The 16887-nt window shown below is 38.3% G+C and overlaps 1 protein-coding gene across 1 annotated transcript in view; it reads left to right on the top strand.

Moving 5' to 3' along the window:
• The window catches only part of crybg1a (crystallin beta-gamma domain containing 1a), a 19685-nt gene extending 2798 nt beyond the window's left edge, over nt 1–16887 (top strand). Inside the window, exons 2-19 of the mRNA XM_028437215.1 lie at nt 653–691; nt 783–901; nt 1788–1965; nt 2176–2315; nt 2591–2717; nt 2795–2830; nt 5720–5877; nt 7096–7222; nt 7316–7461; nt 8643–8769; nt 8850–8879; nt 9658–9770; nt 9873–10005; nt 10087–10226; nt 11150–11273; nt 12211–12369; nt 14494–14650; nt 16256–16887. Of these exons, the coding sequence (XP_028293016.1) occupies nt 653–691; nt 783–901; nt 1788–1965; nt 2176–2315; nt 2591–2717; nt 2795–2830; nt 5720–5877; nt 7096–7222; nt 7316–7461; nt 8643–8769; nt 8850–8879; nt 9658–9770; nt 9873–10005; nt 10087–10226; nt 11150–11273; nt 12211–12369; nt 14494–14650; nt 16256–16344 (2142 nt within the window). The 3' untranslated portion in view covers nt 16345–16887. The remainder of the gene's footprint in view (nt 1–652; nt 692–782; nt 902–1787; nt 1966–2175; nt 2316–2590; nt 2718–2794; nt 2831–5719; nt 5878–7095; nt 7223–7315; nt 7462–8642; nt 8770–8849; nt 8880–9657; nt 9771–9872; nt 10006–10086; nt 10227–11149; nt 11274–12210; nt 12370–14493; nt 14651–16255) is intronic.

The raw sequence follows: 16887 nt of genomic DNA, 5'->3' as shown, positions 1-16887 counted from the left end.
ACCTGGAATAGGTACTCCATACATTTTTTAACACATTGTTTAGCTCAGGTGAAAAATAAGTGAATATCACTTATAGTTATGAAAAGAATGAAATGGGTAGAAGCAAAATCTAGTACTTTGCTAGCAGCTTGAAATAAAGTAAATTTTACATAAGCAAGCTGGAAGCTACAGTAACTGAAAAATTAATAAGAACAAAGGGAAGGGAATTCAACATTGTTCAATTGCATTTTCCTAATGGGTGGGGACGTGGAGTGGTGTGCACACAAGCAGAGGTTTTTTTTTTTTTTTTTTTTTTTTTAAATTGCTCTGAAAACTACAATGCCTGGTAACGGTCTGTGACATAGTGGTAAGTGACCTCGTTCGTACAAATTTTTCCAAATCTTTTACTGCCAACATTAGCATAGCTAGCTTATTACTTGTTTTTCAGGCTAATATTGCGACTTTTAATTACCTAGTTGAGAATTAGTCCATGTAAAAGCACAAAAAATATAATTTTCATTGCATGTAGACCCATAAATATGTTTTTTTTTTTGGGACGGAGTTTTATACTGGAAAGGCTGGCATTTTAAATAAGAAGAGACCCAAAGTGACGTGTAAAAGTAATATGAAAGGTTGCATCTTTACATGAAGTATCTTGCCCCTTTCTCTGCAGGAACCAGTGGTAAGGGGGTTCCACAAAAGGCCTGGAAAGGTAAAAATAATTAAGTCATTATTATTATTATCCCATTTCTGTATAACATTTTAGGCAGTCATTGCATTGACATTGTTTTATCTTGGTCTAGATTGTCATACATGAGCATGATCAGTTTGGAGGGGAGGCATTTGAAATCAATAAAGATCTAGAAGATGCCACGATGATTAAACTGTCCCCCATTATATCGGTCAGAGTCATCAGAGGATGGTAAGTGTCCCGTTTATTGTCCCAACAACCTGTGAAAAAGATATTCAAGATGTCCCTCTTCATGTAATACCAACACCTTATGCATTGAACGGGTCTTTAACTCATCCAACAGTGATAAAACTGGGTCACTACAAGGTCAACTTGACTCAGACTTAATGTGAAAAATGGCGTGAAAGTCAAAAATTGTATATTGCTGCTTCAGTTCCAAAGTTGGCCTTGGACAAAAAACAACTTAAAATAGTTTTTACTTTTTCACTTCTCTGACTGCTTTCACATCAGGATAATCTCTGATTTGGGCCAAATAGAGTAGAGTATTCTTTATTCATCCCGCAGTGGGGAAATTTACTGACATGTCAACTCAATAAGAAGTGCAATAAAAAAAAAACAACAGAAGGTGGTGAACAGCTAATAATGTTTACACCTTGATCTGATTCAGGTTGAACTTACAATGCACTTTTGTAATTGCTCCAAACTCACAGGAAAACCCAGTTAGTTACAATAGGAGCTTGTGTTTAATGCACTGTAACTTCATTTGTACAGTGTTGATAAGATTTCCAGCATTAAAATTAGTAGAGTGAGCAAAGGAAAGGTAAAACAAGTCACAGATTACCTGATTTGCTTCTCCATTAGTGCATCACAGAGCAGTTGTACCTGAGTGTGTTCTCAGAGCTGGTAAAACCACAGCCTTCTCTAGCATAAACATGTTCAAACCTGGTTATTCCAGTAAACTTCTACAAAGATCACCACACACCTGCCCCTCCTCACTTGGTTTGCTTATTAGGGCGTCCTGTGGAGATCGGTTCTTCAATGTGTTTTGTGTTTATTAATTGAGAATTCACTGAGTAGATGTAGATTAATTAGTTTTTTTTGTTCTGTCCCTGTACAGCTGGCTTCTCTATGAAAAACCAGGCTTCCAGGGCCGCGTCATTGCTTTAGAAGAAGGTCCGACAGATCATATAGTCAATATGTGGGCCGAGGAGGGAACGCCAACAACATTAGACCGGATGGGTCAGCCAGTCCCAACAACACCTCTTGTCATTGGTTCAGTTCGGCTTGCAGTCAGGGTGAGTTTACCGTGATTGACCCACTCATCCATCCAATATGGAACATCCACAAAATAGAAGAGACTCTTACATTATTTGTTCTTACAGTGATTTTAAAAATATTATGACTATCTTTTAGAGAACTGCATTGATTAGTAAAGAAAAACTTTAGTTTGTATTTTGTATATCCATTGTGAAAAGAGTGAATATGTTGATTTGTTTGTTTTGCAGGACTACAGCATACCCCAGATTGACCTGTTCTCAGAAGTCAATGGGCTAGGCCGGGTTTCATCCTTCTGTGATGACACTGTAGAGATTGTATCGTTTGGGATCCCACAGACCACAGGCTCGATCAAAGTTCACTCTGGCGTGTAAGTGTGGCTCAAACCTTTAGCTGGGAATGATTTATGGAAAGCCTTTATGGGAACATGTCTATGTGTGGCATCTGTTTCCTGTCTGTCAAGGAATGCAAGCTATTCAGGCTAGAACTTGTAGTGGTCCTATTTGTGCTTATTGATTATTAGTGCACATCCTTTACTTACTATACTCCTGATTTATATGCTGTACTATACATGTATAAAACATTAATTCAATAATGGGTTCCCACCTAACTATTTGTTCGTTTTATGTGCATGTGTTCTTACAGTTGGCTGGTATACACAAACCCAGGCTTTGAAGGATTCATAGGTGTGTTAGAGGCAGGAGAATATCCCTGCCCTGAGACGTGGGGCTTTGTGGATCCCTTTGTTGGCTCTCTCAGACCGCTCAGAATGGTACAGCTCAAAAACCACAAACCAGATGTTCCCCCTGCCAAAATCGATCTGTGTGACCCTCTGTGTTTTTATTTCAGGGAGTGATAAAGGTGGATCATCCTAATGAAGTCAAGGTTGGTTATGCAAGACCTCATACCTGTAGCATTTAAGATGAAGGAAAAGTCTAGTCTTATTAACTCATTCACTGCCATTGGCATAATTATACGTCATTTCAAATCCAAACACTCGCTGCCAATGACGTACGTATGTACGTCAGTTGTGTTTTTCAACGGGGGTCGCTAGGAGACAGTGTAACGGAGCTCTTCCATGAATATCAGCCTTGTACTATGATGTGGTGACCAACTGGTGCCATGTAGGTGGCAGCAGCACACTTTTGGATGAGAGATTAGCCATGATGGGCAGAGGTCAGAGGAAGGGGAAAGGAGTTTACGAGACAGAAAATGGTGAAGGGATATTGTGAAGTGTCCAGCAGCTCAAAACAGCTCACACTCAAGCAGAGCATGTGTTGACCTAAGTGAACTATTGAGAGTGTCGCGATCGTGAGAGAAAACAATCAACAAACCGGGGCAAGCGGTGAGACTAGGCATGTCTGGGAAGAGGAGGAAGTTGCGTGTGTGGGGACTGACGGGGGGAGAGACTTGGAGGACGGCCAAAATGCAGTAAGAAAACCATTCAAAACCATTGGTGAGGTGTCACTTAAGCAAAAAAAAAAAAAAAATAGTTTCAAAAAGTCACTGACAGGATTTTTCACTAAAAGGCTGTTTTCTCAGCTTTTTGCACAGAAACTGCCATTTTGTGTGAAACTACCTATATTCAACTGCTGATTATGGATTAATGAAACACGCTAGAAACAAAAAAGAAAATTCTAGTCAAAATGTGGTTTCAGATTTTAGATTGTCATAGACCAAAATAGTCTGTGGGTCTAAAGTGAGTGGGGTAGCTTTTCTGAAAATGGCGGGCAGTGAATAAGTTTAGAATCTGACACATTTGCCACATTTGATGACAGATATTGATAACATTGTTTGCTGGGCAAATATTGCTTTTGCATGAATAGTCATGACAAAAGTACTTGCCTTAATGTCAGTTACCAATGTAATTGACATTAAGAGACACTATTTGTCTGTTTGAAGCGATTGCATAGAGAAATATGTGTTCTTGTTACTAACTTCTAAAATATCTATAATCACAAATACATTTCTCAAACTGCCTTTAATAAAATCCAAACCTCTCACAACCTTCTTCAGCTAGCATCGTCAACATCTCTAGAAAGTAATAATAGGGCAGGACACATGCTGTTTCAAATATTCTGCTATCATCTTTGTTCTGTCAATAAACTGTATTTATCATCTAAATATCTTAAATGATTCTTTGCTGCATAATAAATACTTCAACCAAACAATGTTTGCTACTGCAAGCATTACCTACTGTTAGCATTACCTGTTGTTAGGTTTTCCCATATAAAACTTGGATTTACATAATTTAATGTATACTGAACAAAAATTACCACCATTTGCCTCACGCAGTGCAACACATCTCCTTTGCATAGAGTTGATCAGGTTGTTGATTGTGGCCTGTGGAATGTTGGTCCACTCCTCTTCAATGGCTGTGTGATGTTGCTGGATATTGGCAGGAACTGGAACACGCTGTTGTATACGCCAATCCAGAGCAGCCCAAACATGCTCAATGGGTGACATGTCCAGTGAGTACGCTGGCCATTCAAGAACTGGGATGTTTTCAGCTTCCAGTACTTGTGTACAGATCCTTACAACATGGGGTCATGGTCGCAGATGAATGGCACAACAATGGGCCTCAGGATCTCGTCACAGCATATCAAGATGCTGATTAGACAGCATGATTATTGCACAGGTGTGCCTTAGGCTGGCCACAATAAAAGGCTACAGAAAACCAGTCAGTATCTGGTGTGATCACCATTTGCCTCACGCAGTGCAACACATCTCCTTTGCATAGAGTTGATCAGAATGATTGTGGCCTGTGGAATGTTGGTCCTCTTCAACGGCTGTGTGAAGTTGCTGGATATTGGCAGGAACTGGAACGCCAATCCAGAGCATCCCCAACATGCTCAGTGGGTGACATGTCCAGTGAGTATGCTGGCCATTCAAGAACTGGGATGAACATTTTAGAGTGGCCTTTTATTGTGGCCAGCCTAAGGCACACCTGTGCAATAACCATGCTGTCTAATCAGCATCTTGATATGCCACACCTGTGAGGGGGGGATGGATTATCTCTGCAAAGGAGAAGTGCTCACTAACACAGATTGAGAGACATTGAGTTCTAATGTTCAAAAAGGGTTTTGCACAAAAACACTTGCATTACCACATCTCTGTGATCATAAAAGGAAACAACTGTATCAATGTTATTAGTACATGATATCAAAATTTGGGGGAAAATGAACATGTTTTGTTATTTGAAGATGTTTTTAGTGGATTTATTTGGCAGGATATTGCGTTATTTAATGTTGTTTAGGTCAGTGTGAGAGCTGGGTTTAAAGAGTAACAGACATCTGTTTCAGTGACTGATCTCAGGAGTCCATGCTGCAAAGATTTAGGTCAATACCAGTCAAGAATTTGTTGGCTGACATTTATCTACAAAATTTCAATTGAATACAGTGGAGTTATTATTTAAACACAGAAACAACACAACAAGCATGCCTTGCCTTTGGGTACATGCCCCAGCATTTGCACCGTGCTCCTCTGGTATGCTGACAGTGTTGAGCCCACAGGCTGTACGTGTGACCTGTGTGCAGTATAGATCATATGAGTGGTAAATCAAGACATAATGCACCACAGCTGGAGGAATGAATGGCATTCCGCTTCGGAGCAGCAATAACTCGTAAAAAATATATTTCTCACTAAGTAGGGATGCATATCGTGTTTTACTCAGGGTTTCTAACTATATTGTGTTGACAAAGGTCACTTTGAACAGCTTTTAAATGCTCTGACACTGTTTCTCTACCATTACATCTTTATGTCTGTCTTGTACAGGCTTTACTGTTTGAGAAGCCCAACTTTGAAGGAGAATGCATGGAGGTGGAGGACTGTGTCTACAATGTGCAGCCACTCGACGATGACGAAATAGACGAAGCTGATGTGAAGACGAGGACGCTCGTTACTGTGGGCTCGATCAAAATCCTCGGTGGCCTGTGAGTGTCTGAGTGGAGATGTGAGGTGTAATCTGGCCATTTTTACCTCATCTTTGGTTTGCAAAGAAACAAACATTTTAGTTTTTGCTAACACATGTTTTTGCTAAATTGTTGGCATTGTCCCATAATCTCTCAAGTGAAAAAACATGCATTTAGACTCTTTGAGGAGGGAGGATCTAAGTTGCACATTGCAGCATGTAATACTCCTTACAAGTTTTTCATTGGGTCACTACTTCCTGATTATGGGTGCAACTTCCTGTGTGATGAACCGATAAATACATGGGCTGTGTTCGAAATCGCATGTTAACATACTTCTCATGTTAAATTTGACATCAAAATGAGTATGTAGTGCGTTCACATTAGATAGTATGCATAGATGGAGTATGCAAGAAATACCCGGTAGTCTACCAGGTTTTACATGTGTCCCAATTTAAACACAGCTGAGAGGCTCGTTGGCAGACTTTCTGCAAAGCTGCTTCAGGATTTCAGAAGTGTTGGAACAGGAACACACTCAACCGACCCGTGATGCATTGCCAGCGGAATGTGGGATCGGCTTCAAGCTAAAAATGAAACGTCCCCTTTTCAAAATAAAAGCATCTCTGCTTGTCTTCTATTAGTTTTTTAACCTTTTTGTAAATAGGGCTCTTGTTTTGAAGTTTACAGAAAGTTTAGTCCGTAGCACAATGGCGGGTCTCCGAAAATCTCCAAAATGTTGGCATGAAATGTGTTTCCACATTTTTTTGGATCAAATGACCAGATGTTGATATTGTACTTTGTTACTTTCTTGCCTAAAATGTTTTCAGAAATTTCAAAGGTGGCTAAGCAACGGAGATATTTAGCCTCAGTGTGCTTCAGGTTTTTGTCGTCGTAGGTTCCAAATGCATCTTGGGAAACTTGAAGTATACTCCAGTGGAAACGGTCATCATCCTAATCATACTAATAGTATATACTAGACAGTATATACTCATTGTGTATGTAGTGTATAGTATGTTAGTATGCGATTTCGAACATTTTGCACACAGATCACAAACTTCCACTTCTAGCTTTTCACAATAAGAGCTGCCATGTAGGCCACAATTTTAATCAACAGATAATTCCAACTTCTATATTAGGAGTTATAAAAATTTGAAAGAAAAACAAAGTACTGGATGAATTGTGTTGGGAAAGAAAGAAAAAAGAAAGAAATTACTTTAATTGTGGTTGTTTTATGTCTTTTAGATGGGTGGGCTATCAAGAGGTGGAGTTTGAGGGTCAGCAGTACATTCTAGAAGAGGGAGAGTATCCTCACTGCAGTGAGTGGGGAGGATCAGAGGACGGGCTGCAGTCACTTCGGCCGGTAATCGCTGTACGTATCTTTTTACGTTTTAATGCATACAATCACTACAGATTACTGTTAAAATGATGACTTTTATCATTTTATTCCCCTTGCTTCTCACAGGATTTCTCATCTCCTCAAATCAAATTGTTCAGCGGGCAGAACTTTGATAAGCGAGGCCTGAGCGTGGACCTGCTGGACCCCGTCATCAACATGGACGCCGTGGGTCACGGTGTCAAAACACGATCCGCACACATCGCCAGCGGAGTGTACGTCTGCTGCACACACACACACACACACACACACACACACACACACACTTGTCACGCTCTATGGGTGTGTGCATCTCACATTTCAGGTGTGTTTTGTCGGCATTCCGAGAAGAAAATAAACACACCTGTGTGCTCACACACACAGTCAGTGATAATGGACAAACCAAAGCTTTGATGTCATCAATACCGTAGGCTGTAGATTACTTTGAAACGAGATCTGTCCTCCTCCAGGTTTACACTAAAGATTAACGCTGATTTCTGGCTTTTTGGGTTGTTTATATTACTTCTTGAAGTTAAAATTTGTATCTATAGCTTAGCTAAACATACGCTCATTTTACAACTAAATGTTTTTTTTGTTTGTTTGTATGTTTTAAAAGAAAAATGCTGATAAGCAAACACAGTTTTTCCCCATCCATCATCATTGCTTACCCCTACTGCTCATAGAAAATTTCACTAAAAATAATAATATAAACTTCATATCAAATGAAATTACTACTAAAAATGCATAACAGCCAACCATACAACCCAACACGAGCTTCTCGCTAGTAAAAAATCTTCACCGCCAGTGAAGCGTTCAAAGGACCCTCCACAATCCCAAACCATATATATTTAATTAATTACGGTCTCCAGACTGCCTGCAGTAGTGAATGGGAGTGTGTGAGTGGCTCAGAAGATGCATGAATACTAATATATGTACAATAGTGTGTTTTAAACTAATGTTTACATCAACTTCACCCAAAAATGTTGTGAATTTGTCACTTTAATGTAGTATATCAGTACGTTGTTCATTGGTGCAATCTGTGTCCATTACGTTGCTATGAATAGTTGGGGTGACGAGCATGTATTTAATTATTCTTCTCCTTAATAATACTTAATAAAACCTGCATTGTTGGATATTGAGGCTTTAAGATCGAGCAGTAATTTTATTTTGGAAGCCATCATTTGATGGCTTTTGTTTTGATGTCTGTTACTGTTCCCCAGGGGTACCACAAGGCTCTGTATTAGGTCTACTTTACATTTAGGTCATTAATGTTAGTGTAAACATACAATTCCTAATTGTTAATGTTGCTGATGATCAACCACACTATGCCTTTTAGAAATAAAAACAATAAAGGAGTTAAAACGCAGTCCCTGAGATCCTCTCTGATATTTGGCACCCAACATCCTCTTTGTTGCAGGTGGGTGGCATTTGAAAACCCAGGATTTAATGGAGAGCTGTACGTGCTGGAGAAAGGCATGTATGCCACCCCTGAAGACTGGGGAGCGCTTAACAGCAAGATCTCATCCATCCAACCCGTGTTCCATGTAAGAAACCATTAGATTTTACTCACAGGATCAGTGTTTGTGCGTCACACTCTATAACTCTGCTCCTGTTTGTTCTGCAGGACAAGCTGATGGCAGGGACTAAATTTAAGGTGAGCATTCAAAGTTACTTTTACAAAACAAGTTGTCAGAGCAACTACTTCTCGATTCTCAGATTCTAACAAGGTTTCTGCGGATCCTTGAAAAGTCTTAAAAGGCATTAAATTCATGAATCTAAAAATAAGGCCTTAATTGTCATTAAAATGTCTTAAATCAGTGTCTTAAATCAAGTCTTAGATTTTAACACATAATTAGTATGGTTTTATGATTGTAATTAGTCTCACATTTCAAAGTAAATGGTAACATTCATACATCATTTCCCGCAATATTGTGCAATCACGACAGCGGGACCAGCTACAAAACAGTGACGTAGTTGCTTTCATCAACATTTATTGAAATTTGCCTGTCCAACGAAGATTTTTCTTAATGGCTTTTCTGAATGGTTTTTATTTTATTGTATTTTGGTTGTTTTTTAGATTTCTGGCTTTTTTTGTAGTCATCTTGTGTGTTTTTGGAGTGATTTTGTCTGTTTTTTGTGTATTTTACTGTCATTTGGTGTATTTTTGTGTTTACTTTGGGGGCTGCCAGTTTCACGTCTGCGCTAGACACTGGAAAAATGTACCCTAACCCTATGTACTGTAATTCATGTGGCGTTTTTTTTTTTTTTGCCCAATTGTGTTTACTGTGAAGTTGGTCTTAAATTTAATTTTAAATGGCATTAAAAAGTCTTGAATTTAAACCTAAAACTTGGTCAGAATGTTCTTTATCCGAGAATCGTGGTTGTGTTTTTCGGCTGAGTCACTTCCTGTTTTGTCTCCGCTGTGTGTCCAGGTCCACCTGTACTCTGAAGAAGACTTCCAGGGAAGGCTGCTGGTTTTGGAGGAAAGTGCAGAAGCTGTGGAGGAGGACTTCACCATCAGGTCCTGTAAGGTGTTGTCTGGCAGGTATGTGCTACAAACACAGCAAGGAAACCCCCTACACATAGGAGTTATTCATTCATTTTGTTACAAATGTGCTGTTTGTGTGTGTGTTGTGTTGTGTGTCAGCTGGGTTTTATACGAGGGACCGCGGTTCTCTGAAAACATGTGCGTCCTGGAGGTGGGAGGGTACCCCAACACAGAGGCCATGGGCTTCCCCCTGTCAGAGACCAACATCAGATCCATACAGTCAGTCACACCTGTGAGTGTTTGGACCAACATGAGCTCAAATAATGAGTGAACCAAACGCATGTGTAGTAACAATAAACTTCTGTCTCATCAGGAGTTCTCGCTGCCGTCCATCTGCGTGTTCACTAAAGAAGGCTGTCGCGGTCGCAGGGCGGCGCTGACACACGGAGCAGTGAACCTGCAGCAGGCTGGGGTGGATTCTCGAGTGCGCTCCCTGCTGGTGGAGGGAGGAATGTACGTCAAATCAATGCACGCGTCTCAAACTAACTGAGTGGGAGACACTGGCATCACCAGCATCTTCCCAAAAAGCCAGTTTTGTTGTGTTTTTTTTTTACAAAACTAATGTTAACTGTAGTTTATAACATGTTTCAAAATGTTATTATCTTGTTACATGAGAGCCAGTTTAATTATATATATTATATTAATTAGTTTTTGATTAATTTGTTCTGTTAAAGTTTAATGCTGTAGTGCTAATATCTTTACAAGGAGCCCAAATGGATGTTTTCTCAGCCTATAGAAGCTGTTTTATGCTAACAACAATTTAAAAACAAAGTAGTCTAAAATACCAGTAACTATAATTAGCAGACAATGAAGAGATTTCTAAATAATTTTCAGTAATAAATCCAGAACAATGAGCTTCATTTGTTTTATTCAATTCAATTCAACTTTATTTATATAGTGCAAGTTACAACAAAGTCATCTCAATGCGCTTAACAAAATATAAAGTTCATAGTAAGAAAGAAAGAACCCAACAAGATTTACCTGCTGCTTTATTTGACAATAAGCAACCTGTGCTCTTTGACTCCTAGCAATGTTTTCTTTAAACTATTTGATAATACCAATTTTGTCTTGTGTTAAAGAAAATTCAATGTTTTTGCTTTAAGTGAAACAATTCTCATAAAATGTTTCCATTTATTTTATAATTTGAGGGTTTAAGGCCAGAAAATGGGGCAGAAAGTTTAAAACCTATGGATAAAATCATTTTATAAACTTTTTCAATATTTTTTTTAGCAATTTATTTAAAATGAAAAGAAACAAAATGTGGGTGTTATTTTTCACAATGGGGTCACAAATATGTGACGAGGGCACATATTTTTAAAAATACCAATTTTTTTGCATGTGTTTCTAATGTGATTCCCACACCGTGTCCTCTCCAGGTGGGTGTTGTATGAGAGCAGTAACTACAGAGGTCGACAGCTGCTTCTACAGCCGGGAGAAGTATCGGATTTGTCCAAATGTAACGACTGGCGGCGAATAGGATCCCTTCGTCCTTTACTGCAGGTACACAAGAGACTTCACAGTCAATCAGAAGACGCGACAAATGTGCAGCGTTTTTCCTCAATGTCCTTATATTTGATTTTCATTTTTGGTGCTCCTTTAACATCTTTAAACAGATAAAAGATTTGGCAGTGCATGTATATAAAGGGGTGATATGTGTGTTTGAGGCTACAATTTGGTAATAATGAAAGTTTTATTACTATCATCTAAAGTGCAGTCATGTGACTGGTTGCGTATTGCTTCAACTTACAGATAATAGGATTTAAATTAAGGAAATGAGTCAGTTTTATATGAATTTATTGTGCAATTCTCTGCCGGAGGAATGTGACTTGAGAAGCTAATAGGGGTTGTCAGGAGGTCATAATATAACAGATATCATGTTTATAATAATATAATATTATTGAAAATAACAAGGAACGAAAAGTAATACGTAGATTGTTTATTAATGTCATTAGTGATCACCTGCCAGTCTTTATTATTCATGAGTGTAAAAAAACAGAGAATCAAAGGAAATGAAATATAACTTGTTTTTAGAGTCATTTACAGATTTAAATGATAAACACTTCCCTCTTAGACAGTACAGCACCAAGAACTATTATGTAGAAAACCCATGGATGACCAGGTGGCTTTAAAATGCATGTAAAAAAAATAAAAAAATAAATAAGAATAGATTGTGCTGACTGTTTATAAAAATAAAACAAATGAGGCAGAGTTAAATTATAAGAAATACAAAAATAAATTATAACTATTAGGACAGTATGCAAGAAGGACTATTATATTTGACATAAACACAAATCACATCAAATCAATGGGGAACAAACAGGCTGAATCCCATGTTAATATTATAAAACTGATGTATTTTGTTGTAAAAAAAAAATAAAATAAATAAACCATGAATAGGTTTAAATGACGCGCCGTTTCCCATGTTTCCCTCCACCAGAGGCACATGTACTTCCGCCTGCGTCATCAGCAGACGGGCTGCGTGATGTCTCTGACGGGATCGCTGGAGGACATTAAGCTGATGAGGATTCAGGCTGTGGAGGAGACGGGAGGCCTGGAGCAGGTGTGGCTCTATCGAGGCGGAGAACTCTCCTGCAAGGTACCCAGAAACCTGTCTCAGTCCTGCCTGATGAGTTTTATTCTAACGTTGCATCTGTGTTGCAGACACTAGGGCCCTCATTTATCAGCCTCGCGTGAAAACGGGTGAGAATTTCGCTCGTACGACAGGACCAATGTGAGATTCATGAAACATTCACGTCTCAGTTGATAAATACCGAAGTTTGCGCGAAGATGGTCCAATGCACGTCTTATGCTCAAATCTGAGCATATGAACGGTTGATAAATGAGGGCCAAAATGTTTACAGTGACGTGCAATGCATCAGTACATCCTTGTTGTGATTAAAATGCAGTGAGAACAGGGTCACCAACATGGTGCCCACGGGCACCAGGTAGCCCTCATAGACCATGTGAGGGGCCCTCAGGAGCTCTAGTCACCAATGAGCTCCATCTAAAAGCAGATTTACTTTCCAGGATAAATACATATAAGAGATGTAGTTTTTTAGTCTTAAATTACAAACTTTAAATGTTTATTTTCACTAAAATGTTGTGACCAATGTTTTTAAGTGTTTGGTCAGTGGTATGTTACATATCCATCCATTCATTTTCAGACCCAATTGTTCTTGTTTTTCAGGATTTTTGTCAAACATGACGTAATTGTTACATTTTACAAATATTACATGTTATACGATCCGTTATAAGTTGTTTGTTAGTAGTTAGTAAAATAGGAAGATGATACATTTCTACGAAATGTAATGAATGCATAAATTAGGAGAAATAAAGTGTTTCAAGTGCAAACATTCTCCACCTTTTTACGTTACTGCTAACCTTCCTTATTATCTTACCCTCTAATTAAACATTTAGTATTTTAGTCGTGCTTTTCTAACTGGTAGCACGTCTGATTATTCAGTTTCTATGACGTAGCTCAGTTTCAGAAAGGTTGCTGACCATGCACTAAAGAGTCACTTCTCTGTGCTGAGGTTTGAAACCTTGTGCACCACAGGGTGTTTTTTCACACACACTCCAACGCGTTACTAGGTAACTAGGTTACTGTAATCAGCTTACTTTTGCGGTAACGCAGTAATCTAACGCGTTATTTTTTCAAATCTGGTAATTAGATTAAAGTTAATTTTCCGAATAACTATGCGTTACTTGATCGCCATGTTTTGCTATCAGAATAAAGCGTTATTTACACTTTTATTGTAAATTTAACCCCAAGTACCGGTACCGGGTCTCATTTAGATGACGTCACACTAATATGCGACATCATCTGAATGAGACCGTCTACCGCAAGCTGCTGACTTAGCAAAACAAATGCAGCATGGAGCTGTCAGAAAAGCTTTCACAAGTTGGAAATACAACCATCATTTCGCGTTTGTTGGCACAAGTCGAAAAAATATTGTTGTCCGTTGTCAAGGAGCGCCTTTTTAGTTTAGGCGGATTGGTGTTGACCCCAAGGTGGAGCAGACTATCTGATCAACGACATGAGAAGCTTCTTTTAATGAGGTACAATCACTGTTTCACCTGCTAAATTGTGAACAGTAGGAACAAAGAGCGTACTCTTATTTCTGTGCGGTTGCCATGTCATATGTTTTGTTATTGTTATTGCTATGACACTACAAGGGAAATTTAAAAGACAAAAACAGCAGATTTTTATTTATTTTTTGTGTTTTTTGAAAAACAAGATGAGGCAAGATTTTGCTTCACACTGAGCTTTATAGCTGCGTTTTTATTTTATTTAATTGTGGATTTGTGGCTCCTACTGTGTACAGTATTTGTCTATATTTTTTATTTAATAGGACACAAAGAAAAAAAAACAAACGTTTGTGTAGGATTTTGCAAATGTGCCATTATTAACATCATTTTTTGTTTGGCAGATTTGCACGTTGCAATAAAGTTCTTATTGCCATACATTTAAAAATATAAGTACTTTGTAATCAGTTGTTAGATTACCTTTGAAACAAAGTAACTAAAGTAATAATCTGAATACTTTTTGAAAAAGTAATCTGTAATCTGATTACTTTTCCAGAGTCACTTGACCATCACTGCTCCAGAGTGCATGTGTGTATATTTAGATGCCACACATCTGTTATGCAAGTGTGTGTGTGTGTGTGTGTGTGTGTGCTGTTAACAACAGTGTCTGTGATTTTATCCTTCCTGTTCTCAGCTGTTGGAGGACTGTTGCCTGGAGACGACCATGATGATGGCCGGCAGCCGCCTCGGCGTCTCACCGGATCGTGGCAAAGAGAGCCAGCTGTGGGACATCAGCCCGGACGGATTCGTACGCAACCATCATAGCCCGGATCTGATCCTAGAGGTCAAAGGTCAGACAGCTTCTCTCCAATATAGTGACATTATTATGTTTATTCTCAACAGATTAAAAAAAAAAAAAAAAACATTGAGGAAGAAGGTCCATCATAAGGCAAACACACACATGAAAAGTCACATTTACTCATTTAGCGACATGCAAACTCTGCACTGGAACACGAGCCTGGATGTAGTTGGTCACACTCGCCCTTGTTCCTTAAGCAGTGCTTCTCAAAGTGAGTGATACGCCCCCTGGTGGAGGAATGGAGACACAACAAGTGGGGTACAACAAACAGGACATTTCAATTTCATGCTAATCTTCTTAAAGTCCAAGTGACATAATGTAACAAGTTAATTTGATTAAAAATGGTCAAATGTTTGTAGTATAAGAGAGTTCCATCATGCCACTAGGAATTTAAATGTATTTCTTTGTTGACAATAAAGATCATTAACACTAAACAAAACGCCTACACACAAATTAAGAGTATTAGATTATTAGACTGCATTAGATATGCGACCGAAAACAAAATATAACGTGGAGCAAAAGTGCAAAAATAATAATTTGTCTGTGTGTAACATGGAGTGGGATAATAAACAAACTTTCAATATCTTAAAAAATAATTTGGTTTTGTTTTCTTAATCTTTTTGGCACAGATCGCAAACAATATCTTGTTATTTCCTGTGTTTATTATTATTTTTATCTGCTTTTTTTATGCAGGTGATTAATTTAATTTAGTTTTTGATTTATTATTAAATATGATTTTACTTGTTCCCTGTTAGTTCAATACATTTGAAAACGTGTTATCTGTCAGGGTTATTTGAGGAGGCAGGTGAATGGGTGCAGGTGGGGTTTAAAAGTTAACCATCATTTAACCCTTTAACACCTGTAATATTACCATCTCCGTCTGGGTTATTTTGACGTTTTTTTTTGCTTATTTTGTTTATTAAATGGTCAGTAAATCTCCTATGAGGAAATGCTTTTACCCTTTTTTTCCATAACACTTCTAATAATTGTTCTTTTTTTTTTTTTACAATTTAGGACATGTTCTACCAGTGTAATATCAGTTTAAAATGAAGAATAACACAAAAACGATTAGATTTTTAAGTAGAAACTTGAAGAAAACATTGAACGCTCACACGAACGACAGATGTTTTTCAACAAATATATAACATTTAGAATGAACAGAACTATTTACAATAAAAAAAAAAATGTTTCCATTTTTTAAATCCGCAAAAACAGGCCATTTTATGGCATCTATAACAATCGGAAACCGAAGCGATTTCTTTGCGGGCTTTCTACGAAGGAGGAAACGTGATTAGCGTAATACTTGTAGGTTGTCAACTGAAGCGCAGCTTTCAGAAATAGTTGGAGTTTTTCCAATAGAGCGAGTTTTAACAGCGTTACGGTCATTTTTTTAATGTGCACATACGAGGATGTTGTAGGTGTTAACGTGAGGAACACCCAAAAAAGTTTGAGAACCACACTTTGTCCCAGTGCTCCATCTGCTGGCTGATTTAGGGAGTGTTTTTAAGCACTAGTTAGTGTTCACTATTACTAACTAATAGGTAATAAATGCACACTCCAGTTTGTGGCTCAGCTGCTGTTTTTCTACGTGTTTCAGGTGGGAGTGGCTACGACAAGAACCAGGTGATCGTTAACGCCATCGATGATCACAAAGTGACCCAGAGGTGGACTCTGGAGATCCTGTGATGTTCCTCTGATCTTTTACATTTTCAACTGGACCAAAATCTCAAGATATGACCTAAATGTGTGCCTGAACTCAGGTTTTATTGAGACCAACTTTGTTTGTAGATTAGTTTTAATCACTGCTGTTGTCGTGTAACGAGAGCTGAGCCCTGTTTTCATGCTGCACTCCTTTCTGCACCTTCGGGTGCTTCTCACATCGGCTCATCATCTCATAAAATGAAGTCCGACGTGCCTTCACCACAGAGACGTTTATATTCTGTGTATGAGACAGTAAAGTTTTCATATTGTTCTAGAGATTTTGTAGGTTTGTACAGAGAAGTGTACAGACTAACATACTGTAACTGCTGTTGATGCCACTCTATGGATTGTTTGTAAATACATGATGTAAGCTAAGAGACTGTTACACATTGAAACTGTTCATTGTGATTTTTTTTTCTGTCACACATTCTGTGAAAAGTCATTTCACGCAGCAGTTTGTGTATGAATGAATTTGGTGCACATAAAATATTTCTATGATAATAAAGCAAAACTTGAATAAATGGAAAA

Source organism: Gouania willdenowi, chromosome 22 (assembly GCF_900634775.1).
Source record: "Gouania willdenowi chromosome 22, fGouWil2.1, whole genome shotgun sequence".
Classification (NCBI taxonomy): Eukaryota; Metazoa; Chordata; class Actinopteri; order Blenniiformes; family Gobiesocidae; genus Gouania; species Gouania willdenowi.
The sequence above is the reverse complement of the archived record's forward strand: the minus strand, read 5'-3'. Positions and strand labels throughout refer to the sequence as shown.